Genomic DNA, 26,827 nt, shown 5'->3' on the forward strand with positions numbered 1-26,827 from the left:
ACCACTGCACAAAAGTGGAGTTTATTATATAGCAGTGACATTATACCTATAATTTATTTCTGGTTTGAAGTCATCATATTCATGATGTTGAAATGTAAAATATAAGCCGATTCATATAGCTGCTCGTCTTCTCTGGGACACAATGAGGGGCCGGAGAGACTTTGAAGATTTAGAAATCTTTATTTCTCTTGTTCACAGTTTAACATTCGTCTCCTCGGGGTGGTGATACAAAGGGCAGAATGCACACGGGCAACATTCATCGTTACACACACAGCCACATCAAACATTATTGTGTCATTCAGAGTTATGTGCAGTAGGTGGTTGTGTTTCTGTCATCATTTGGTTGCTGGAACATTCTAAAAAAGAATAATGTAGTTGGTTGGCAGTCACCAAACAACCTGGACATCTGAAAACACAGCTTCATAATGTCTGTCGTACAGGGACAAACAATACTGTCTGTCCGATAAGAGACAATCAATGTACGAAAAATAACTTTTAAATTGTATCTGCTGTGCTGACAGATTAGGCAGTTCATATTTTAGTTGTATATTTAATATTATTAATGATAACAGGACAGAATGGGACCATCATTCAATCATCCTTCAGTTCAGAGATCCGTCACTTTCACATCAATTGATCCTCTTAAGTTGAATTACTTCAAAACTCAAACACTGGAGATAAGTTTCTGTCACTATCATCAACATTTGGGGATTTGTTTGATAATAAAGAAACAACAGACATAAATAGCCTGCAGTTATGAGGATAGCGCGTTCAATTCTCATTTTGAATTCAGTGAACTGATGTCAATCCTGCCTCTGTGAAACATTGTTACATTCAAACATAGCATGCTGGAGCAAGATCACCTCAAATAAAAACCTTTTATCAAAATCCTGCTGATTGGATTCATTTGGGACAGGGAGGTGACTGCAGCAGACAGGAAGTATCCAGTACAGTACATATAGTTACATCCACTACTGAGAAGCATAAAGTCCACCGGTTTTTATTCCATATTCATCTGGTTGACTGCATAACTAACTCTGGTCTCCATTATTTATTACTATAATCCAGGTTCTATCAGCGGCACAGAACCGCCCTGTTTTACACACCACACTAACACTGATTTACCCCAAACCCAGTTTAAAAGGAGTAGTTCACCCCAAAAAATAGTTATTTTCTATTAATTATACATGCCATGAAGCCTTGAATTAATGGAGATCTAGTTTTAGAGATTTAGTTTTTGTCGCATTCCTAAGCCAATAATTCGATGACCGGGTGGCTGCTCAGTAGGAGACTCTTCTGAGTCTTCGAGTCGAGTAGGACTCCGCCGGTCATCAAATTATTGGCTTAGGAATGTGTCTCCATGAATTCAAGGCTTCATCGGTTGTGTAATTGATAGAAAATAGGTCATTTTTTAGGGTGAACTACCAAACCCAAACAAATTATCACCTGAATCCCACTGAGAAAGATTTTGCTTTTTCTTTTATGTTTTAACAAATAGCTGGATTTGTTTGACCTCGAGCCCGAGCAGTTGAGTGATGAACTGGACCCAAGCTGATCCAGAGTCTGCTTTGGGGACAGAGGTCAATTTCAGGTGCTGGTTTTGTACAGCTGGAACAGAAGTGATCTGGTAGTCCTCAGTACCAGGTGAGTATGTAGGTGCAGCAGTGGTCCTCAAACCTTTTCATTTCAAGGACTTCCCCTGTTTGGCATGTGTTAGGGCCAAAGACCCCCATAACTCTCAGAGTTTACAGACCGGTAAGGGTCCATTTGATTCGCAACTATCGATCATTAAGCTGTGGACCCCCTGGAACCCCCTCAAGCACCCCTGGGGGTCCCCAAGCCCAACTTTGAGAACCAGTATTCTATAGCGGTGGTTCTCAAAGGGGGACCCCCAGGGGCCCTTGAGTGGGTTCTAGGGGGTCCCCAGTTAAAAAAGGAACGCTATTCTATTTTTCGCCCATTTTCGATGTTTCGATATAAATGTTGACAAATATTCTTTTATAGGGGGCCCTGGCACAAAATATTTTCAGAGGGGGGGTGGGGGTCCGCAGCAATTGAGAACCAGAATTCTATAGAACCAGATGTGTTAGGTCACATGTTCACTAACTTTGGTGAAACTTTTATGGAGGAAAGGCACCAGGTGTTTCCTTCCTGGGTCAGCAGGACAGGTTGTCTCACTGCCCCACCAGTCAGACCAGTGAAAAGACAACAGTGTGTCCAAGACAAACCGGGAGCTTTCACGCCTCCAAGCAATAGGAGGAAAAACAAGGAGTGGGCAGTGACGTCACCAAAGCCTCAACCAATGACATCACTGTCCTCTCGATCGCCTCCTCCTCGCGGTCTGTGCGCTAACTAACATCACCTCTTGACAGCCAATCAGAAACTGCCCCGACAGTTATAAACATCCATAAAGGCACTAATTAACCAGTAAAATACAAACGTGTTAATGAGCAAATCCCACCCCTCTGAGCAAGGATGCAATGCCGTGTGTCTAATTAAATGGTGATCCAGCCAATTATTCAAACAAATTAACTTGGAAACAGCAGCAGCGTCATAAACACAAATAAACAACAAAAACAGTTTTAAACTGAAGCTTTTGACCCACAGCAGCTAGCGGTACGGCTGCTAGCGCGGTACGGCTAACCAGTGGTACGGCTTTGACCCAGCTGTACGGCCCTGAAAAAGCAACATCATGGCATCTTTACTGTTCTCTTGAGGAACGCACAAGAATCTAGTCAGAACCGCTCTTCTATTGGCTTGGTTGTCTCCTGTCTTCAATGATAATTTCAAATGTTTTTTTCAGTGAAGAACTGGGTCAGTACACACACAGAGAAGAGAGAGAGAGAAAGGCAAACACACACACACACACACACGCACGCACGCACGCACGCACGCACGCACACACGCAGAGACAGATAGAGAGATAAAAACAAAAGTGTGTGTGTGTGTGTGTGTGTGTGTGTGTGTGTGTGTGTGTGTGTGTGTGTGTGTGTGTGTGTATATATGTGGTGTAAAATAGGAGTTGGAACACTGACTTCAGATCAGTCTGGCGGATACTCTATTGATAACTCAAGCTGATAATAATACGTAGTTGTGTCTGGTGGTATAAACCTGATTCTTCTACCTGAGAGCATAAACCTCTGAGCTGTGTGGTGACTGTGGTTTGAGATACAACAACATATCACACCCTCAGCCAATTAGCACCGTTCTGGTTGATGTAGTGAAGACGTTAATGACTGGTGGTGGGTGAGACACATCCACAGAGAGAGGAAAGCCGTGATGTAAACAATAGAGTACCAAAGAGTCCTGACGTCACTCCCACTACCCCTGGGTAGAAAAAAAACAATTCTCTTGAGAATCCCATAGAGAAATCTTAGATTGCTTCATATATTTTTAGATTGCGTCAGAACTGTGTTCCAAAAATAAACAAACCACCCGGGCGATTTTGTCAGGTATGTGTCTCTGTGTCGTTTACGATATTGAGTTACATTTGATAACGTCGGTATTTGGATCCATTTTTACCTTTTCACCATAAGTCATTGCTTCATATCCATATAGTTAATATCGCCCAGCTGATTTGTTTATTTCTGGAACACAGTTCTTATATGACGCAATCTAAGATTCCCCAATGGGATTTATAAGAGGAAAAAATAACGCTGTGACCCAGGGGAATAGCGCCCTCTAGCGACAGTGATGTCAGACTTGGGTGCTCTATTTCAAGTAAATCGACTCTGCTCCCTCCAGACTTGAACCGCTTTTAAAACATTAAGCCCTGATTTATACTCGGGTGCGTGCCAGTGTTGCGCAACGAAAACAGCAGATCTACAAGATCACAACGCTTGTGACACGTCGTGAGCTTGTGGATTATACTAAGGAGAAATCACCATTTACTTTAAGTACTTATCCTTGTATTGCTTGTGACTGGTGGTGACATTTCTAGTGAATTGGTTCTAAAGCCTATCTTATTTCCGTTTCTTTCTTCCTCTATTTCTCCTATCACTCTATCCACCCTTTTCTCTCTCTCTCTCCATTCATTGCTCACATCACCGCCATCAATGTTGTACCCAGTCTCGCCATTCATCCCACCATCTCTCAACATGGTTCAGGCACCGTTTTCTTGTTGTGCTTCTCTCTCTCATTTATCTATCTATCTACCCATCCATCTACCCATTCACCTATCCATTCATCCTTCCCTCCCTCCCTCCTTCCATTCCTGTCTACATCTCCCAGTATTCAGACAATGTTTTTCTCTCTCTCTCTCCTTTTCTTTCTGGTCTGTTACTCTGGCAGGGTTTCGTTGTAGTCCATGATACTGAGTTCATATCTCCTCTGTCGGACCGCCTCAGTTAGGCTGGGGGCCCTCTGGACTACTGGGACAGAGGCCGGGGGGGGCATGGCGTCTCTAGGAAGGGCATCTCTGGGCAGGGTATCTCTAAGCAGGGCGTCTCTGGGCAGGGCGTCTCCGGGCAGAGTTTCTCTAGGCAGGGTGTCTCTGGAAAGGGTCTGTCTGGGTGGGGTGTCAGTAGGCAGGGCGTCCCTTGGCAGGGTGTCTTGGGGGAGCGGGCTCCCTAGCGGCGGATGGAACTCCTCCCGACCCCTGGCCTCCTGCTCTTCCCGTCTCTCCCTCTGCGCCTCCTTCTCCTCCTCGTCCTGGCCGTGAGGAGGAGGTCTGAACAGCTCCCTGGCTCTCTGGTCCAGGAAGGAGCCCTCCATAGGGTAGGAGCCCGCGGCCAGAGGAGCGTCGATGGGGGAAGTGGAGAGGAGGTTGAGGGGGAGGGGGGAGGCTGAGAGCGGGTGAAGGGGGGAGGTGGAGAGGGCGTGGAGAGGGGACGAGAGGATGGCTTCCACGCCTCCGTTGAGGATGCTGAAGGACGCAGAGGGCTTGTTGCCAAAGGAACGGTTGCTGTGAGAGGTTGGGATGACAATGTCGCTGCCATTGGGTCTGATGGAGACAAACCGGAGATTAGAGCAGTCTGCTTCAGCATTTCACACTACACTTCTGTATATCAGACTACATCGGTACATCAAACTTGTTATTAGCCTATATCAGACTATATAGTATGAGCAATTATATCTAATAATTAATATTGTTATGACATAAATACTAACATACAGTATACATATATTCACAGAACTAGGTAACCTACGCCAGTGGTTCTCAAACTTTTTCGTGCCAAGGACCCCCAAATAGACACTTATTAGACCGCGGACCCCCATTTGAAAAGATAAGCCAGGGAGGGACCCTCATAAGAGAAGATTTTTACGGCTCTCTAGCAGTGATTTCAACCATTTTAATTTCATGGACCCCCCAGTTTCACATGCATTAGGCTACGGACCCCCCATTTAATGGCATGTATGTCTCTGGGACCCCAATTCATATTGTAAAATCAATGTTAATTTAACTCTGAGAGTTACAGACCCATAAGGGTCCATTTGGTCCCTGTCCATCATTTAGCTGGGGACCCCCTGGAACCCCCTCAAGTACCCCTGGGGGTCCTCTGACCCCACTTTGAGAACCAATGACCTAAGCAAACCAAATAATGAAAGATGGCCTCTACCAGGCTTCAAAATAAGACCCAAGTTGATATTATGTTACACGGTCTGAGATTAATAACAACGAAAAATGTGCAGGTGCAGCTGTTATTTGGAATATGTGGTAAACAGAAATACAAGTTTATTTTGCTACAAGTCTATTCACGTTCACTCATTACCTGCTGGTGATGAATCCTTCAGGCGGGCTGGCAGGTTCCTGGGGCTGGGTGTGTGTGTGTGAGCGTGCGTACGTGTGCGCGTCCAGGTCTATCTGGCTGTAGAGCTGTAGCATCTCAGTCTGCAGAACCTGAGTGACTCTCTTCAGAGCGACATACCGACTTTCACACGCCGACAGCTGGCCGCTGTAAAGGGAAGCAACCAATGAATGACCAAATGCTGCACTTGAACAGAGCGGCATAATTACCATTGATCACAAAATTGATTACAAACAGGAAGCATTGCTAAAGTATGCATGACTCCACCAGGAAGTGGATCACTGAGTTAAAGTCAATCACCAATTAGTTGCGTTGTAACAGGTTCCATTTACAGTGCAGTAACCGTGTTGTTTTGTGCTATTTTAGTTGTCTAGTACATTGGAAATTGTATGAATGTATAATTTATTATTGATGTCTCTGCTACAAAAGAACGCACAGGTAACGACTTTTGGCACAAAGACCCAAAACGCTGTGTGTGTGTGTCGTGTTTCAGCTGTGAGTATCTCTTCATTTCAACTCTTTGAGTTGAAATGCGTTGGGTGTTCTTTTTCCATCTTTGCCAGCCATGCTTTTTAAAAAAAGGCTTTTTAATTTTTTTCCCAACTGAACGGTGTCCTTGGATCTTTTTTAAGTCCACGTGAGGTACTTGATACAGTGATTCTACAAAGGAAAGGAACTTAAACCTGTATATCTAATTAACTTTCTATTTTTAATCATAACAGGGATTGGCCTAGGTACAGGCAAACAGCAGCTTAGTCCACAATAATCTGGAGCAGAGCTGTTCCCATTAGTGACTGGAGTAGCAGCTGGACTTATAAACGCGCAAGTTCGTACAGATACTGTATCAGTGGCGTGCACAGACATTTTGAGGGGCAGGTGCTCAAGTAAATTATACTTTTTTTTGTTTACTTGGTCAGCTCTTTTTTCTCTCTACACCTATAGCTCTTTGCAAAAATAGCCGATCTACAAGCCCACAACGCCTCGCAGCGCGAGGCGTTGTGGGCTTGTAGATCTGCTATTTTTGGCTAAAGTTCTCCTCAGAAAAGGGATGCTAGGTTTCGAGTGGTTATGGTAAAAAGAAAAATAATATCACATAAAGGATTTGGCGGACACCCTGTAGTAACTCTGAGGACCCCCTAGGGGGCCCGGACCCCCTGTTGAAGACCCCTGCTGTAAACTGAAAAAAAAAAACGTTTTTTTTTCTTCTTTTTTTCAAAAGGGCACTTCTGGTCAAGAGGGCAAAGGGCAGGTGCTCTAGCACCACCTAGAGTATGTCTATCTGTGCACGTCCCTGTACTGTATGCATTATAGGGCATAACAGACATTTCCGAAAATATTGATATAAATTATTTTAAGCCTGGAACCAAGCCATCCAGGCTCCTGATGAATCATGGCCATAAAACATTAGATTCTGTGTCAAAGAGGTATTTGTTAAATATAGTATATAATATATAATATAATATTCAAATCTTTTTTGACACAGAATCAAGATGGCTTGGTTCCAGGCTTAAATGTATATACTGTAAATATTTTTAAATCTCTATGGGAAAAATGAATGGGTTTTCTGTCTGTGGCCCTATGCCCCATTGATTGTATGAAATATTGACTACCTTTATGGTTGCAGATGTGTGTGTGTGTGTGTGTGTGTGTGTGTGTGTGTGTGTGTGTGTGTGTGTGTGTGTGTGTGTGTGTGTGTGTGTTACCTGCTGTGAGCCTTGTTGTCTTCCAGTAGTTTCTTCTGTTCTAGAATCAGTTGTTCCTTCCTGGTTAGCTGAGCCTCCAGTTCTGTGATTCTGTGATTGGCTGCTTCCAGTCTCTGAGTCTGCTGGGCCGCGCTATCCCTGAGACGCAACGTTTCCTTGGACACACTGGACTGGACCATACTCACCTCCTACACACACACACACACACACAGACCACATCGGTCGATCTCAAGGCATGCAGGCTAGACATGGCCCCCGTGACTTTTGATCAGGCCCACACATCATGTAAGACCGCTGCCGCACAGATCTCACTATATCACTCAAGTGCAAGTTAATGTTCTTTATTTGTCATTATCACATTAAAGCAGCACTATGTAACTTGCCTCATCTGTGTCATGTGTCCTCTAAGGTTTACTGACTGTAGCTCAAGAACTTGAAATCATCTTGAAAACGCTAAAACAAAACAAAACACATTCCAGCGAGCCTACGGTGGCCTACGTTACTGAATCCTTTTGACCCATAGAAAGATGGAAACGCTGTAAAATGCACAGGGGCCAAGTAGGTTTATTTATCAAATAAACCTGTGTGCAGCTATTTATGATTAAATGTTACTGTACATGAAACATGGGGGGAAATAAATAAATAACTGAATATATTAATTTCAATAATGTTTGTGTAAAGGTTAGGTAATGTTCTGCTGTTTTGAAAGAGAGAAAGGCGAGCACTCATCAGAAGAATAGTTCACAGTTCACGTGTATCGGGTGCAAAGGTTCTGGCAGAAATAGTATCTTAGAAAAGATCGCCAGCACTCACTTGGTCCTTCTAGGATTTCTTGTTTATTTAGTCAAATGCCCCAGCAGCAGATCATAACACGACGGACGTATCGGCCTTCCTCAGCGTGACTAAGTGAGTGCTGGTGATCTTTTCTAAGATAATGTTCTGCTGTTCTCTGCAGCATAAACACCTCATATATTAAAAAAAGGTAACATTACATTCATAATAAGGATGTTCTTCTGAAACCATTCAGAAAAGCAATACATGTAAAAACAGAGTGGAGTGTGTATATGTGTGTACCCTGGAAGTGTAGTCTGCCTCCAGAGTGTGTGTGCATTACCTGGTTGTGTTGTGTGTCTCCAGTGTGTGTGTGTTGCAGTAGTTTGTTTGTCTCTCCCAGCAGAAGAAGTTGTTTGTTCAAGAGAAACATCTGCTGTTCCAACTGCTCACTGCTGGACACCTACAAACACACACACGGACGCACGCAGCGACATCATCATTACCACCATGTTGTATGATGATGTTGGAGATTATTATAGGTTCGCATAGCATGGTCCCCCCAGGGGTCCTTGAGGGGGGGGGGACAAGGAGGTCCCCAGCAAAGTGAGGAACAGTTTAAACACTTTAAGCCCTATTAGATTTTTTGGCTATTCTAAAACATTTGATCTATTTGGTCACAACGCGTTGTGATGATTATCATGGGGATCCCCTGGCACCAACTCTTATCAGATGGGGGTTTGTGGCCAAATACATATCAACGTGTGTGGATCCTTGACCTGACAATGTTTGAGAACCATTGCTTTACAACAGTGGTTCTCAAAGTGGGGTCCGGGGACGTTGGCTATTCAAAAATAGCAGATATATAAGCTCACAGCGCGTCACTTTGTACCACGCTGCAAGCTTGTCAATTTTGCATTTTTTCTCTTCTGGTCCCTGTCACAAAACATTTTCAGATTGGGGTCTGCGGCCAAATAAATAGCAATCTGGGGGGTCCTTGACATGAAAAGGTTTGAGAACCACTGCTTTACCTTGCTGTACCAAGGTAATCCTACCATACTGTACCTTGACTGACAGCTGTGTGAGCTGGTGTTCAGCATTGTAAGCTTCATTATTGGCTCTCTGAAGCTCCGCCTCCAGATCCCCCAGCCTGGACTGACACTCCTCCAACTCACTCTGAAAACAACCAATCACAGCCTGTGAATTTTTGTACTGTATGTGTGCGGCTGTGTGCGTATACATACAGTATATCGTTGCTGTCGGGTGGAAACCTCATATTTCCAAAGCTGTTACTTGTTTGGATTCAAGTAAAAAAAATAGCAGATTTAGAATTTGATCTGATTTTCACACTGATTCCCGGGGAGACATTAAATCTTCTTTTGGGTCTTGAGCTCAAAAACGTCTGGGAACCACTGAGATAAAGCATTTCAGGGATAACATTAGGATCAACTTAAAAAAGAAATCCACATAAACAGCTCTACTTGCAAAGACCTTTGTTCAAAACACACACGTGTGTGTGTGTGTGTGTGTGTGTGTGTGTGTGTGTGTGTGTGTGTGTGTGTGTGTGTGTGTGTGTGTGTGTATACTAACCTGTAAATGCTGTGTCTTGTTGTAATACTCCTGCTGTTGTCGTTGCAGTTGTTGTATCTGTGTGTGCAGTTGTGCGGTGTGTGTGTGCGTGTCGTGTTTCAGCTGTGAGTATCTCTTCTGTTCTTCACACAGACTGGCCCTCAGAGATTCAATCTCCACTTCCTGCAGCTTTAGCTGGCCCTTCTGTAAGACAGACACACACACACACACGCGCACACACACACACACACGCACACACACACACGTACACACACGTACACACACACACACACACACACACACAGTTGACAAACTGTTTGTTTGCTATATCACTGGCTTCGTTTTTTTATGTTACAGGAGAGTTAAAAAATTATCTGATGATCAGTTTTTGGTCAACAAGACACACATACTTCCCTGCATAATCTGTAGCTATGGATAGCAAGTTATAAATTGTGGAGTTTGTTAACGAAGCACCAATGATGAGCTAATGTGCTAATGTGAGCCCAAGACAAATAGGAAAGCAAGACCCGGCATCTCCGGTTTACTTCCCGTATCCACGTGGTGTACTGTACTGTAGGTGGCTGCCTCTTTGGGAGACCAGAAGTAGGTTGGAGTCTATTCATTCCAATGGGACAGTGAATGTGAACACAGCTTCTGAACCATTCTTTAGCCCCCATGGCCACTGAACTAAATATTGGACCCGATCGTCACAAGCCACACAATCTTGTTTTTTTTCAGAGAGACAAATTAGGAGAACGAGAACTAGCACCAGTAAACGTGGGACGTTTGCGAGATCTGCCGTCAGTTGTCACCCACTTAAGAGACCACTAGTGTACCATTTCACACCTAATGGCAAAACTGGGGAAGGTGGATCTTCCTAATATAATTGAGCATCTTGGGTGAGCATCAGTTTAGCTGTGTGGTTCATTTTTGTGGGTACTGTGATTTATGTAGCAGCATCAGCTGTGTGTGTGTTACCATAGAGTCGTTGTGTTCTTGTAGTGCTGTAGCATTGATGACTCTCCTCAGCAAACGTCTGTTCCTCATAGCGTGTTGCTGTCTCTTATATCTCTCATACTGGAGCTGACTATGGACCAGCAACAGCTGGCTACGCAATGTCTGGAGCTCCTCCCCCTGGGCGGAGCCTAACCAGGAAGTACGACAGACACACACACACACACAAATATATTATAAAATATTGGTCTGATATACAGTATATTCAGCTCCACTATGTCAAACCACAAGCCAAATATTAAATGCATGAAACTTTCAGGAAAGGAAGGCAAAGGTCACTAGCTTACCTGAATACATCATTGGGTCATGGTCAAAACAGGACTAAATAGTTTTAAGCCCATCCCCACATCTTCAACAAAAATAGTCCTACTTACTTACTCTACTGTTGGTCACCGGGAGCACTACTACAGTCTTCAACCTAGTCTAGTTAAAGTGGACATTTTATGCTGTTTTTCAAAAAAATATATTGTATTTGTTAAGGTTCTTACAAGGCTCTCTTGGGGGTTAGTACTTAGTTGTGTTAATGGTTGGTTAATGTTAATCTAGTTGAGGTTGATTGGTTAGTAGTACCAGTTGTTAATTAAGTGTGTACCTTTGACTCTCATGCTCTGTTGTTTACCTCCAATCTGACTCCAATCCACTGACAGCCTGTAACACACAAACACACAAACACACAAACACAATCAATTACACATTTGTTTGCGATAAACATGACTAAATAACATTTGACAATCCTGTCCTTACAATATATATATAAGTACTATTTAAAAGCAAATATATTGCAGTGTAATGCTGCGTTGACACTAGCAGCGACCAAAGCTACAAAACGACAAGCGTGGTCAGCTATACTGTCTCCGAGGCGCCGTTCAAGTGTTGCTCAGTACGCTTGTTGACGTCATCAAGCGTGCGTCCATGTGTCGACGAACGAGAATAATATGAAGGAAAAAATATTAAGATCTGGGGTAAAAAGAACAAGGAACTGCCTGACGGCAATCATTTGTTTTCCCCATTAAAAGCAGGAATTGTGTGGTGAGTAGAAATGATTAAAACAAAAACGCTGATTGGCGCTTCACTGCGTCACTGGAGCAAGTCAGCTCAACTTTTTTTTGTAGGATTTGCAGCAAGTGTCGGGCATCAATCAGTTTGTATCGTGATGTCACTAGATGTCAGCTAGAAAATGACTTGTAGCCTGTCACTTTGTAGCAAAACTTGCAAACTTTGTCGCAAATAGCAAACAAGAAAATGGGAATTGTGGCTTGATACTTACTTCCTGCTGAGTCGCTGATGTGTGTCATTGCCGTGGGTGATCAAATGGTCGAGGACATCGAGAGGAGATAAAGAACTCTCCTTCTCTCCCTCCTCCTTCACGTCCTTCTCTCCATCACCACCCCCTTTTCCTGCCCTCTGGATCACCTCCTACAGGAAGGAATCATAGTCATAATATTCCATAACATTAACATTACAATATTTAAAATGCTCAATTACAGTAAATGTTTTTTACGGTAGTGGATAATATAAAATGTTCCCTGTTCTCCAGTATTTAGCTAAATTATAGCATGACAATACAGTTGGCATTGTCCATTACAATAAAGGTTAATATGAGCCAAATGCTAGCGATAATGAATCACAAGCTTGTCTTGATGGGACCAGGACAGGACTGCTGTTTTTCTGCATTAGCTTGCTGGATACGTACTTCAAACCAAATTGGTAGTGTGCAAAATAAAACAGCTGGTTTGGCCAGCTGTTTGGCCTGGCATCTGCGTATGTTTCCTATGGTATGCCGTACCATAGGAAAACATGTAGCGATCATTCCATTAAAGTTTAATGGAATGATCGCTACATGTTTTCCTGGGGACCCCCCACCCTGATAAGCACTTGGAATGTAGGAGTTGAGGCATTTAACTTTCGGTTCCACAGATAAATATTGTGAAAACAGCAGATCTACAAGCTCGGCTATTTTCCAAGTTTTTGCCTCTTTCTTATATTCTTTGACAATTTGGCCAATATTTGACCAGTTCTTATAGTATAGTTTGTTGATTACTTTTGATGCAGCAATGGTCTTTTTCTTTTCTTTCTTTTTCGAGGTATCAAAAAGGTCTCAAAAGTCCTTAAATTGTCACTTCACTGTCATGTGGGGATCCCCCAGAATTATGTGGGGATACCCCTGGGGGTCCCGATCCACTGCATTAAACTATACGTTTTATCATATTTACTGCGGCCCCATGTCAGTGTATTCTCCTGGATCAAACCAGCAGTACTCTCAAGCACCCTCGAGGCATTCACCTGTGTCTTTCTGTCCACAAACAGAGAGGCGGCCCTGGGCAAGGCGAGCTGAAACAGGGGTTCGTAGGGAGGCATGGGACCCTGATGGGGACTGGGGGTCCAGAACAGGGCCGGCCCCCCTTCTTCCAGCCTGTAGGGACTGTGGTGGTTCCCCCCGTCTGTTCCACCGGGCTGCCCTGTGGCCAGGGCCTGGATGGGAGTGAAACAGGGTCTGAAGGACCAGGGCATGGGCTGGTGGGCTGTGCCCCCCAGGGACGCTTCACCGCGGCTGGGAGTGGAGGCATGGACGGTCAGGTTCAACAACTCTGCTGTGATGGCATCTGGGGGGGGGATAAGTGCAAATGATTTAGAAGCAAATCTATAGTGTGTGTGTGTGTGTGTGTGTGTGTGCAGACAACCCGATCTCACACGACTTAGTATACATTGCACGGAGGTGTCATTCCGTGCATTAGACAACTGGAAAACCCAAAAATCCGTGCATAGCTGCCTCGGATCTCCCCCATTGTGACTAAACCATTTGCGGAGGCGCGCAGTCTCAAGGGAACTGGAGCCACGTAAGGGACGACCGAGTGAGCTAAAGTGAACGAGTTGCCGTCCCGAACGTTGCGACGTTCCCTTGAGCCTACTCAGCGCTGTTTGAGTTATGTACCGATAGGCACAGAATCGTACATTTTGTTGTGGGGACTGCTCTGTTTCCGGGTTTTTCCGGGTTGTAACTGGTTACGCCCACCGTGGGGCTCGCCGTACATATGCACGGATTTTCGGGTTTTCTTGGCGACTATGCACGGAATGAGGTGCACTGGGTCCGTGCAATGTATACTACATTCTGTGAGATCAGGCTGGTGTGGATGCATGTTACCATCCTCTCTCTCTTTCAGTCCAGTTGTGTGGTCCAGGTCTCTCTCTCTGATGAAATCTGACACCTCTGTCAGAGACAGGCTCCGGCCCCCTTCTACACAAAAAGAACGTACTATATATATTATGATTGCAGAAGCGGAGCGCAAGACTGTCAATTAGTGAGAGATCAGAAAACAAAGTGTGATATGTCTCGTTTTATTTTTTCCTGAACCGATTATTTGACAAAGGTACTCAAGTAAATGTTTAATTCTGGACTTTACTTGTAACAGAGTATTTCTATATTGCAGTATTGATACTTTCTAATTTTTCCACCACTGCCTTCAATGCATAACATCAAGCCTTCGGCTCCAGTCTGCCTCCCAGTGCACTGTTTAATCTGCCAGCTTGAATAGCCTGTGTGCATAACTGTTCCGGTTCATTCTCCACTAGCTTCGTTTGATTGGCTCGGCAGGAGATTTGAACCGGGAAAAACACATACAGTATGAAGGTCATACGTGTTTTCGAAGCAGGAAACGGACCGTATGCCACCTTTTGGAAACCTGGGACTACAGTTCCGCACAGAGCCTATAGCTTGAAAGTGACGTATCTGTCCTTTACATTACCTTATTACCTGTACATTGCCTACAGTCGTCAAAAAGCACTTACACCATGGATTGTACAGTATATTGTATATTGTTGATGACATCAGGCTTACCTCTCTCCTCCTTGATTTGTTGACTGGTGGGTACCTGCATTGGCTGCTGCTTTGGCTGGAATTAAGTAGAAGAGTCGGGTGGTAAAATAGACACACAAACGCGTGCGCGCACACACACACACACACACACACACACACACACACACACACACACACACACACACACACACACACACACACACACACACTCTCTCTCTTTCTATTGGTAGTGTGTTAATGTACTGTAGTACTGTGATTATACAGTTTAATACTAGTGATAGCAGTAGTACTAGAATTAGCACTAGTTACCTGGTTGTTATTGTCTGATGGCTGACTGAGTTCTTCAGCCAGTGGGGTTGCGGGACACGGAGTCACAGGGGTGGTGGCTGAAGAGGGACGTTTTACACCTGGAGGAAAAAACATACATAGTCAATCAGACAACAATGACGTTCAATCAGTGAGCGTACGTGTGTTATCCTAGTTACTTTGTTACTCTTACTTAAAAACATAGACCTATGAGATAACCATGGCAGTACCCGAATCGGATTTGGGATTTTGTGTGTGTGTGTGTGTGTGTGTGTGTGTGTGTGTGTGTGTGTGTGTGTGTGTGTGTGTGTGTCTAACCTGACATAGAGGTGGTCCTTATTATGGGTGGCTGGGTGAAGCATGTTGAAGGTTCTAGAACACTTGCTGGAGAGGCTGGGGGTGTGGCCAAACCACATACAGAGGAGGGGCTCCACGTGACAGCGTCCCCCTCACAGTGCTGAGATTGAACACACACACACACACACACACACACAAACTTAGTATATCCATAGTGAATGTAAATTTCAATTGCTTTTGTCAAACAGTCTGTACTTCGGAAGCTCTGGAAATGCGTAGAAAATAAAGAAGACACCCCCTTGCCCCGCCCTTTAACTGTGCATTTGTGTGAATAAGTCCTAATGGAAACCAATTGAGCTGGCTAGCTGCTTAGTTGAAAAACATATCTTAAAGATATTTTAAAATACATTTTCGTGATTGGTGGAATATGTTTTTTCAACTAAGCAGCTAGCCAGCTCAATTGGTTTCCATTAGGACTTATTCACACAAATGCACAGTTAAAGACAGACAGACAGACAGACAGACAGACAGACAGACAGACAGTAGTACCTGTATATAGCTGTTGCTTCCAGACAGACAGAGAGACAGCGAGACAGGAGGCTGTTCTGCAGAGACTGGAGTACAACCTGGACTTCCTATCAGAATACACCATCAATTGAACAGAATAAATCACACGATCTGTGAACCTTTCTTAAAATAAGTTTCCAATGTGTTTCAAAGCTGAATTAAAAATAAATGGTTTAAGTGGTTAACTACTGATATATTTACATTATCGTTTTGTGAATAAAATATCATAACTCACATTTGGTCCAATGAGGAAGTTGTGATGATGAATACATTTTAAACCAGGAGAAACCTTGAATGCTATGTGTGCGTGCGAGCGTGCATGTGTGTGCACAGATGCGAGTGTCTTACTGACCAGCAGAGGACAGGTTCATGTGAGAGTACAGGGGATCTGGCAGAGAGGAGTAACCCTCCTCACTGGAACATTCTTTAGGGTCCAGAGACATTTTGGAACATTCTATAACAATGTCATGAATCTCACAACACTTCCACCTGACAGAGAGAGAGAGAGACAGGGAGAGAGAGCGAGAGACAGACAGACAGACAGACAGACAGACAGACAGACAGACAGACAGACAGACAGACAGGAGAGTCTTAATTTTAGCTCAGTAATAGTAGTACTGAACAGGTAGTTGTAGTAGTAGTAGTAGGAGTACTAGAAGTAGTACTATAGTTGTAGTTCTAGAAGTACATTTGATTGCACTTATCGTACTGACCTGGATGGATCTAGTTCGTAGTCCTGAGTTCCAGTGACCAACTCTGGATGAACTCTCACATGCTCCAACATGGGCTGCGCACACACACCCACAGACACACCGACACACCGACACCGACACACACACACACACACATTTAATTCAACACAAGTCCTCTATTGCAGGGGTTCTTCGGGATCCACAGGGTTTCACAGCAAAATGAGGAACAGTTTAAACACTTACTCAACGACACTTTAGTATAATGTAATTTGAAAATATCTGCCATATTCTATTGACACCATCTTGTATTTTTTAATTAACTGCATCCAACATTTCCAGCTGCGTGGGACGGGTGTCGCCGTGTCGGAAATTTAGTTTGACAGCTTCCACTTCAAATGATACAACATTTACACTACTTACACTATAATCAATACATCAGGTCGGACACCCAGGAATCCCCTGGTTTTTGATTCGACTAGGATTAGTGGAAATGTTTGTCAGAACTGCAGGTTCACACAAATTAATGTATCTGTACTCTGCTGTGTTCTACTGTCCTCTGCTGTGCTTCTTTGTTCTACCAACCTTGACGACCTCTTCGAAGGTGGCGAGGTTCTCCTTCATGCTGTAGTGCAGGCGGAGGTAGGAGATGAAGTTACATGGATACATCCCGTACAGACGGTGGAACAGGGAATACACACTGGCATGGAGATGGACGAGATACACTCCATGGACATGACCTAAACACACACACGCACACAGAATCAGAAACCCGGAATCAGAATCTCTCAGGATGTTCCACAAACACAAGTGCAGGCCTTTGGCTGGATAGCTGAGCACTGAAACGGAATTAGCTGCTTCCACAGTAAATCAGACTTTGACTCTACGCATTGTGTGTCAGCACAAATTAAACGTGTTGCGCAGGGCAATTTGATCGGAGTCTTTGATGTACAGAAAAATGGAAAAAAGCGTACTGGTGGTGAAATGGTAGTGTCTGCATACACTGTGTGTGTGTGTGTGTGTGTGTGTGTGTGTGTGTGTGTGTGTGTGTGTGTGTGTGTGTGTGTGTGTGTGTGTGTGTGTGTGTGCGCTCTCTGTGTTACCAGGGTTTCTGAGGCCCCATGAGGCCAGACGTCCAAAGACATCAAAGAAGTCGTAGATGTGTTGTTTCCCAGCCTGAGGGATGATGGGTAACAGGGTGATCAGGACCAGGGCCCCCGTTATCAGGACCACAACATCAGTGTCTGCCTGGAAACACAATAGAACAACAAGTGAGACTACTATTTTTGTTTGCTGGGGCAGTTCCTCGTTGACAGTAATGTGTTTATCTGTTTATTCAATTAAAGTGTTGATTACATGCAATGTTCTCATTGTCTTTGTTGTCTTGATTGATTCATTTGAACATCATGTTAGAAAAAGGGAAATACAAAAATAATACAATGCATTCAGTGAAATAACACGTCAAGGATAAGAAAACATAATAAAGTCAAAGACAATGGAATTTCCATTTCCATTGTCCTTGATGGTCTTGTGATAATCTACTGCATACTTAGTATTACATACTAAGTATACAGTTACATAATGATACATAATGATACATTGCTCTGTTATATTATGTTACATAATGATACATCTATCATTGATATAGATCAGGGGTTCTCAAACTTTTTTATACGACAACCCCATATTTTATGCGATTTTTTTGGCAGCAAGAGCTTGTGTGTGTTGTGTTGTCTTGTTGCTGCTTGATCTGGGTCGCTGTTGGAGGTGGAGCCGTGTGTGTGTGCGTGTGTGCGCGCGTGTGTGCGTGCGTGCATGCGTGTGTGGAGTCAAGCCAATAGTTTGTTTGCGGGCGACGACCTCACTTGTTTTCCCTTTTTTTCCTTTTTTTTTTTTTACCGTTTCTTGATAAAAGAAAAGTCATATTTTTTGGTTGCACCTGCGCATAGTTGGAGAACCGCTGATATAGCTACTATGTTCCAGATCTCATAACTTAAGACATTTGAGCAGGGAGGAGAGCAGAGGTCATACCTTAAGACATTTGAGCAGGGAGGAGAGCAGAGGCGAGCGGCTGATCTTGTGCAACCAGGGAGGCTGTTTGCAGACTACATGTCCCAGCAGCACTAGCGTGTGCAGTCTACTTCCTGGCTTTGACAGACACTCGTTGAGCTTGTCCAGCAGGGGCTGAGGAGAGATTATAATCATGATAAAACAGTGACATTTGGGTGTACATTCATACATGTACAAACGTATGTATACACACGTACACGTACACGTACACGTACACACACACACACACACACACACACACACACACACACACACATACACATACGTGTACGTACATACGGTACATACATACATACTGAAATATATGTGGGGAAAAAAAACTAGTTAACATATCCAGTACAACTTAGATTGTAGATGTTAGATCTACTGAGCAGTATTTCTACCTTTGAAATAGAATAAACTTATCCTAAAAGTATTATTAATAATTCAGGATATCAACTTCATTTATATTTTTAAAGTATATTTTACACATGATGGACATTGGCAGAAAAGAAGGGACATTTATGAACATATACCGTATAACAATGGTAAACACAAGCCTGATCTACACTGGGCCACGCGCCAGGGACGCTAGACGCTAGGTTTCATGTGGTTAATTATGCAAAAACTAAGATGCAGCTAAACACAACATAGCTTCTGTTTTTGTGAGCCGGTGAGCAGGGCGGGGGAGAATGTTTTTGAGCGGCAGAGTGGAACATGAGAACAGCCTCTTGAGCGTGAAGCAGGATTCTCTCCACTCACATGCTCTACTGTACCTCAGGAGGCACATGACCCTGAAGCCCGCTAGGTCAGGTAGTCTTCAACATGTAAGTCCCGGATCTCTAGGGGGTCCGGGACCCCTAGGGGGTCTTCAGAGGGGGGCCGCTAAATCTTTGTGTGATAGGATAATTATTTTTGCATTTAACCACATGAACCCTAGAATCCCTATTCTGAGGAGAACTTTAGCCAAAAATAGCAGATATACAAGCTCACAATGCTTCGCTCTGCAAGGCTTTGTGAGCTTGTAGATCGACTATTTTCGGCAAAGAGGTTTGGTGGAGAGGGAAAAACTGTGAAAAGGTCAAGTTTACCAAGTATTGAAATACTAATTAATACTCATTAACCAACATACACTGATGATAGTGCTGTAAAACAAGTCTATGAAGCTATCTATGAAAAAAGTTTAATATGCAACACAATGTTATACAATATGTAGTGGGGGGGGGGGGGGGGGGTCCCTGCTTCATCTCTCTCTCGGCTAGGGGGTCCTTGGCCTGAAAAAATGTTGAAGACCCCTGCGCTAGGTGCTTGAAGGCCTATGGAAGTAGCCGTTTGTGTACTGTATATACAGTACAGTATGCCTGCCTCCTAAAAAGGGAAGGAAATGCACTGCGTTGACCGCACAGCGTGCAGCTCCACAATATTTGCGTGCTCTGCCTGTTCTTGCAGGCTCCAGAGACCCTCCTTATTTTTCTGTGCTGCCACACAGCCCCCTCCCAGCCAAGCAGAGAGAGGTGTTTGTTCTTATAACTTCCTGAGGGGAAGAAATCAAGGCCATACACACCATACAGTGGCCATACACGCTGAGGAGGGGGCTTCGGACACCGAAACATGTCTGTCTGTGTATGCTGTCTGTGCATCTATGAAGTACCAGAAGGACTTCGGAGTGCTGCTGGCTATTACTTTCTTACTGGGAAGAAATCAAGCCCTAGGGTACACCCCTGGTGATATGATGCTGATGGATTGGCCTTCCTGAAAAAGCTAAAAAGCTGGAGAAGCCAAAGTACACCATGTCCTCCCCACCCATCATGGAGAGAGGGAGGCTGTCATCATCTGAGAGTCTAGTTTCCGATTAACCTGAGGCGATTCTTTAAAATGTTTTCTAAATCCTAAAAGTTTTTTGAAAAAAATCGAAACATTTTTTTTCCAAGATTTTTCAAAAATAGCAGATCTACAAGCTCATAGCGCGGCGCTATGAGCTTGTATATCTGCTATTTTTGAATAGCCAAAGAAATCTAAAGTGACACAGATGCGTTCCAGGTCTTAATGGATTAACAGCATACTCTCGGGGTAGCTATGGCGCATGTTGTGGGGTCAGTGCCAGGGACAGACCAAATGGCAGCAATATGGTCCGTGTAGACCTGACCCTCGAATGCAAACCATAGATACAACCTGTGCTGCGGTGCAAAGGATACGTTAAGTCTATGGACGTGAACTAGTGCCGCACGGTCAACCGGTGCTGAAAAAGTAGCTCTGTACTAGAGATTTTTAAAAAGGTACTATACCAGCATTTCAAAATATTGGATACTTCTAATTAAGCAATTAACATAACATTAAGCAAGCAAGCATTACTTTCAAAAAGGTAATTTTCAAAAAAATGCTTATTTTCACAGCATTTAAAAATATTTGGTACTTTTTTAAGCGAATGACTATGGGATCTTGGTTTTATCAACAGTCCCCCCCCCCCCCATTTTTAAGTCATTATCAGCTATGATGCTATACTAGTTGTTCCATATTGTACTTCCAATGGCAAGATTTGTTCTAAAAGTTTGTTTTGACTGAAAATATTAAAAAATAAAGCTTTTGGCTGTGTATTTTACGCTACAGTAATATGAACCAATCTCCCTCTGCTGCAGCATTGAGAACATCTGCTGCACCTAACGTGAACATTTAAAACCTTTAAGAACTGGTTTAAGCCCATAAAGTAAAATTAGGCTTTAGTCCAGCATTGGGTGCCAGTGCCACGATCACTTTGTTGACATAATAGTCTCATGGTGCTTAGGAATAATTACAGACAGCTATTTTGGTTCTGCTCCCATTCGTGTTCATGTTTTCTGTGTTTGACCTTTCTTCCATTTCACGTTCTTTGTTTAACTTTTTGCTTTTGATCCGGTTTTGTTTTAAATGTAAATCGGTCTCCAATTTCTCCAATTCGGTGTCATTAATCTTTTTATTGCTTCTTCGTGCACACTGGTGCACTAATGTATTAGGGAGGAAGTAAACAAGTTAAGTCATGAGACAAACACACACACACACACACACACACACACACACACACACACACACACACACACACACACACACACACACACACACACACACACACACACACACACACACACACACACACACACACACACAGTGAGGCCAGACCTTGTCATGTGGCTCTCTGATGGATGAAAGGAGGGCGACAGCCTGAGGAGACGATGAGTCTAGATAGTAATCAACTAGACTGGACAGTAAGACACCTCCACGATCTGAGGACAGGAGAAGTGAATAAGGGAGACAACGGGAGGGTTATAACCTGTAATTGGTGTGTGTTATACTGGTTTAATAGTGTGTAACATAACTCATAAGGCAACTACTTTATTACAGGTTATAACTCACACACAAGTAATTTAATACCGGTTAAAACTTTTAACCTGTGTTTTATGTGTTACTTAAAACCTGTATTAAACTAGTTGCTTTATGAGTTATGGAGCACTGTATTAAACTAGTTGTGTTTGTTATAAACTGTATATTAAACTAAATGTGTGAGAGTTATAACCTGTATTCAACTTTCTGTTTTATGAGTTATGGAGCACAGAATTAAACTAGTTGTGAGCTATAAACTGTATTTAACTAGTTGTGTTTGTTATAAACTGTATATTAAACTAGATGTGTGCGAGTTATACCCTGTATTCAACTTGTTGTTTTACGAGTTATGGAGGACTGTATTAAACTAGTTGTGATTCATAAACTGTATTAAACTAGTTGTGCGAGTTCTAAGTTCTTGAATTAAACTAGTTGTTTTATGAGTTATGGAGCACTGTATTAAACTAGTTGTTTTATGAGTTATGGAGCACTGTATTAAACTAGTTGTGATTCATAACCTGTATTAAGCAAGTTGTGTGTGAGTTATGATAACCTGTATTAAGCTGGTTGTGTGTGAGTTATAATAACCTGTATTAAGATGGTTGTGTGTGAGTTATAATAACCTGTATTAAGCTGGTTGTGTGTGAGTTATAATAACCTGTATTAAGCTGGTCATTGATGGAGGATTTAACGTGCTCCAGTTCCTGGAGGTCAGAGGTCTCCAGGCGGGGCAGCAGCTCGCTCACACTGCTCTGGTCCTTGGACATGATGTCAGCCTGAAACACAGACAGTCACATGTCAATATTATACTCCATTATGTTAGAGCTGGTCCTCAGACATGATGTCAGCCTGAAACACAGACAGTCACATGTCAATATTATACTCCATTATGTTAGAGCTGGTCCTTAGACATGTCTGCCTCAAACACAGACAGTCACATGTCAATATTATACTTCATTAACAGCAGTAGTACTGACACCTGCAGAGTCGTGCGGACGGGGGTTGACTGGGCACAGGCTGACTAAAAAAACGTTTGAACGCTTGTTTCAACTCGTCACTTAAATTTTCTTGACCGCTAAAACGTCAAACATCTGAGAGCAGGGAGGACTACCTTTACTTTTTGGATACGATGTGCGGAAAAAGGTAAAAATCTGTACTGCAGAGTGTGACACCGGCAAACGGTGGCGTTCGCTGGTGTCACACTCTGCCGGCAGCCTACGAAGAGGAACCTCATCTCGGAGCTATATAGCGGAGGGAGTGGTTCCGATCGGAGCTAGGAGGGAACAGTCACATATAGAGTGGACGGAGTACAGCTCAAAGTCGAGCTGTTAGACAATTCCCATCCGCTGTTTTAGATCCTAGACACTGTTTATTTTCTACAATATATTACAGTAAGAAAGTTACTGAACTGGACTTTAGATAAACTGTCTGTCTGTCTGTCTGTCTGCCTGCCAATAGACATACAAATATAGACATAGACATAAAAAAGCTGGTCCGTCTGTCTGCCTGAACTAGGATAGTACATCTTATTACACTGCCTGGGAAGATGGAGACAAACAGGTCAATAACTAGTTCAGTTCAATGTCATAAACGGTAATAAAGTGTGTGTGTGTGTGTGTGTGTGTGTGTGTGTGTGTGTGTGTGTGTGTGTGTGTGTGTGTGTGTGTGTGTGTGTGTGTGTGTGTGTGTGTGTGTGTGTGTGTGTGTGTGTGCATGACTGCGCGTGAGAGAGAGAGAGAGAGAGAGAGACACACACAGAGAGACAGAGAGACATGAGGCATACAGTGCTTCCAGTTGCTCTAAATTAGTCCGGTAAGTAAGTTAAACTGGTAAGTTAGTCCAGGTCTTGTGAACCACACTAACTGCAGACACAGCATCTCAAAGACCTACATCTGATAGTAAATAATTGTAGTCAGTCGAATATGTTTGTATCCTGTTTATGATGTGTTCGGTATATGGACGATGTGGACAAAATCAAATAACATAACGTTTTTTACCACTGCCTCGATATCGATAGATAAACATATCTTTTTCTTTTGAATTTGTCGACAATGGCTTTAGTGATTAAAAAAAGAGAATGATTATGCCACCTTGTGTTAACATATCCAAAATCCCAGATGATATCTTGACTCTGTCAACATAATATCTATATATTTGCACAGCCCTATCAATAACACATCTATATTTTACCCGAATTTCACTAAACTCTCATTGAATCAGTTACCCACTGGCCTGCTTCAATAAAGAGTAGCAAGTATGTTAAGGGGTTTTGTTTATATAGCTCAGAAAATCCACTGAAGCTGTCTAGATATCAATGTAGCTATAATAGGAACCTCGAAAATGACAGCATGACATTCTCAGAGAAAGAACACTGACACACAGCAGAAAACCTCAGTGTAAATGTAACTCTGAGAGGGTACGAAATGGAACCAAATGGACCCGACCTGTGCAGTGTAGCTTGATTGATTGATTGATTGATGTACTTTATATAGTAAGACACACGAGAACAACAGTACATGGAAGTACAAATTCACAATACAAGGTCTACTAAACTGGAAGACTCATTAAGCACTGAGCTTATTTAAGATGAGATCCCCACGCACACAAATCATGATGATGCACACAAATCATGATAGCTAAGTTGGTGGACTTTTACTGTTATAAACTCTCATTCTGGAAGGGTGAAAAGAGTACAGCTTTGCTCTATCTAGTGACTTTTGAAAACAGTAAACAACGTTGATGAAAACGGTACACAAGGGGTTTGAAAACACACATACTTCTACAAGTGATGGAAGAAGAAGTACTCACATGTTTTACTTGAGTAAAAGTATCAATACTGCATTTTATATACTCTGTTACAAGTAGAATTCCAGTATTCAAAATGTACTTGAGTAAAAGTACAAAGGTATCGGCATCAAAACATACTTAAAGCACCAAAGGCAAAAGTACTATATTGTGCAGAATGTCCCATTTCACAAGTTCAAAATGTATTAAAAAATCTTTTGAAAATAGCAGATCTACAAGCTCTGAGGTGTAGTGGAGTGTTTTTAATTGATTGAATACTTTATCAGTTTGCAAAAAAACAACAACAGGAAAGTACAGTTCAATATAAGGACTGCTAAGAGGATTTTAAAACCCAAGAAAGCCTATGGCTTGTTTCCATTGGGCTCCTTTGGAGTAGAAGTAAAAGTACTGAAAACTGCAAATACTCCAGTAAAGTATAAATACCTCAAAATTGTACTCAAGTACAGTACTTGAGTACATGTACTTGGTTACTTTACATCACTGCATTTATATTAAAATCACAGCATAGTAGTGTGTAGCATGCAATGCATGCAGTGCCTTCAGGCAGAGAGAGGCTAAGCTAACAGCTAGCCTGCTGAGTTGTCCCTGTTGGTTATTGCAGCTCTTTTAGGATTTTTATTATTCACACACAAACTACACGTTGACAACTTCTAACTGCCAGCTGTCGTTAAACGGCCCCTTTCGATGCTCAGTAAAATGACGGTCAGACCGTCAAACCGCCGCCGAAAAGCGACATTTTATGATAAAAACAAAGTGGTTTAATACCTTTCCTCTCAGACTTGTTGTTGGAAGCAGGGCGCCGCCATGTTGACGAGAGGCACCCGGCCCCTCCCCCTCACACCATAGGTAGTCTCCGTCCCATAGCCCGGAAGGAGCGGCCGCTGTGATTGGTTAATATAGGTTCAGCGATGGATGATGAAAGAAGTACTCACATGTTTTACATAAGTAACATTATTAATACTGCAATGTAGTTATTACACTCCGTTACAAGTAGTATTCCAAATGTACTTGAGTAAAAGTATCAGCATTACTTATACCAAAAGTAAAAGTACTCATTGTGCAGAATGTCCCATTTCACAACTTCAAAATGTATTACAAATATTTTAAAAATAGCCGATCTACAAGCTCACAATGCGTTGCATTGCGACACATTGTGAGCGTGTAGATCTGCTATTTTCAAATGGACGAAATATATAGGGTAAGTTGTTAGTGTGTTTCACTGTTTTGTAAAAAATAATCAAAATCTACAACGTAACTAGTAAGTTACTAAAGTTCTCATATAATTGTAGTGTAAGTACAATATTCTCCCCTGAGATGTAGTGGAGTATAAGTAAAAGTATTGAAAATTGTAAATATTGAATAAAGTAAAATATCTCAAAATTGTACTTTAAGTACAGTACTTGAGTTGAGTACATGTTTGGTTACTTTACACCACTGAATAGGTTGTCAGTTGTGAAATTCCATGAAACTTTTGTTTTAAATGTATATCTAAATCTATTTTCAATTATCTTTATTTGATTTGATTGATTCTGGTCTTTTTTGTTTTGTTTCTGCTTCTATGTAAAGTATGTCTAAACTGTTGTGTAAAATTTGTCTCGTCATGTCATATAATTTTGTTTAAAAACAATAAACATGATGTTTATAGAATAAAGAAAATGCTTATCTAAATCAATATATCATTGGTTAGATATAGATGCAGTTCACCTGTGTATATAAGTAGTATTATATTTTAATTATTGAAGGCATTCTGGGAGGAGCAGTATAAACACACACACACACACACACACACACACACACACACACACACACACACACGCACACACACACGCGCGCGCGCGCACACACACGCGCACACGCGCACACACGCACACGCACACACACGCACACGCACGCGTCGCCGTAACAACGAACTAACCAATGACAGCGCAACCATCCATACGGGCAATGGGATGTAAAGAGACTTTAAAGTTAAAATCCAGCCAGTCAGTGAATGTGACAGCTGTCTGTCACCTGCTGTTTACATGACGAATAAGTACTCATGTTCTACTTAAGTAAAAGTATCAATACTGCAATGTAAGAAACACTGTTACAAGTAAAAGTCCAGAATAAATCGACTTAAAAGTAAAAGTTCAGAAGTATTGG

General features: G+C 42.6%; 1 protein-coding gene across 2 annotated transcripts; it reads right to left on the reverse strand.

Moving 5' to 3' along the window:
• Positions 1-1,472: 1,472 nt before the first annotated feature.
• On the reverse strand, positions 1,473-25,484 carry tsc1a (TSC complex subunit 1a). 2 transcript variants are annotated; one of them, XM_084055220.1, is made up of 23 exons: positions 25,451-25,484; positions 22,539-22,656; positions 21,680-21,783; positions 18,509-18,661; positions 17,581-17,725; positions 17,063-17,217; positions 16,502-16,575; positions 16,141-16,277; positions 15,771-15,856; positions 15,243-15,381; positions 14,928-15,025; positions 14,640-14,694; positions 13,947-14,039; positions 13,088-13,407; positions 12,072-12,220; positions 11,424-11,452; positions 10,769-10,935; positions 9,812-9,994; positions 9,287-9,397; positions 8,565-8,684; positions 7,451-7,638; positions 5,712-5,894; positions 1,473-4,942 (listed from the first exon to the last, which is right to left on the reverse strand). In XM_084055220.1, the coding sequence occupies exons 2-23, from the start codon at positions 22,645-22,647 to the stop codon at positions 4,279-4,281; spliced, it is 3,462 nt and encodes a 1,153-aa protein (XP_083911346.1). In that variant the 5' UTR covers positions 22,648-22,656; positions 25,451-25,484; the 3' UTR covers positions 1,473-4,278. The 2 variants fall into 2 exon arrangements, with proteins under 2 accessions (XP_083911346.1, XP_083911345.1); XM_084055219.1 differs by having other exon boundaries at positions 11,397-11,452.
• Between the last annotated feature and the right edge of the window lie 1,343 nt (positions 25,485-26,827).

This window comes from Gymnoscopelus microlampas (assembly GCF_963454915.1).
Source record: "Gymnoscopelus microlampas genome assembly, chromosome: 4".
In the NCBI taxonomy this organism is placed as follows: Eukaryota; Metazoa; Chordata; class Actinopteri; order Myctophiformes; family Myctophidae; genus Gymnoscopelus; species Gymnoscopelus microlampas.

Excerpts from the sequence above, each read along its gene's own strand:
- tsc1a (XM_084055219.1), bottom strand. The coding sequence starts at position 22,647 with ATGTCCAAGGACCAGAGCAGTGTGAGCGAGCTGCTGCCCCGCCTGGAG. Across the intron at positions 18,662-21,679 it reads TCAGAGAGCCACATGACAAG|CCCCTGCTGGACAAGCTCAA; the intron begins GTCTGGCCTCAC and ends ATCTCTCCTCAG. Across the intron at positions 15,857-16,140 it reads CATGAACCTGTCCTCTGCTG|GAAGTCCAGGTTGTACTCCA; the intron begins GTCAGTAAGACA and ends GTATTCTGATAG.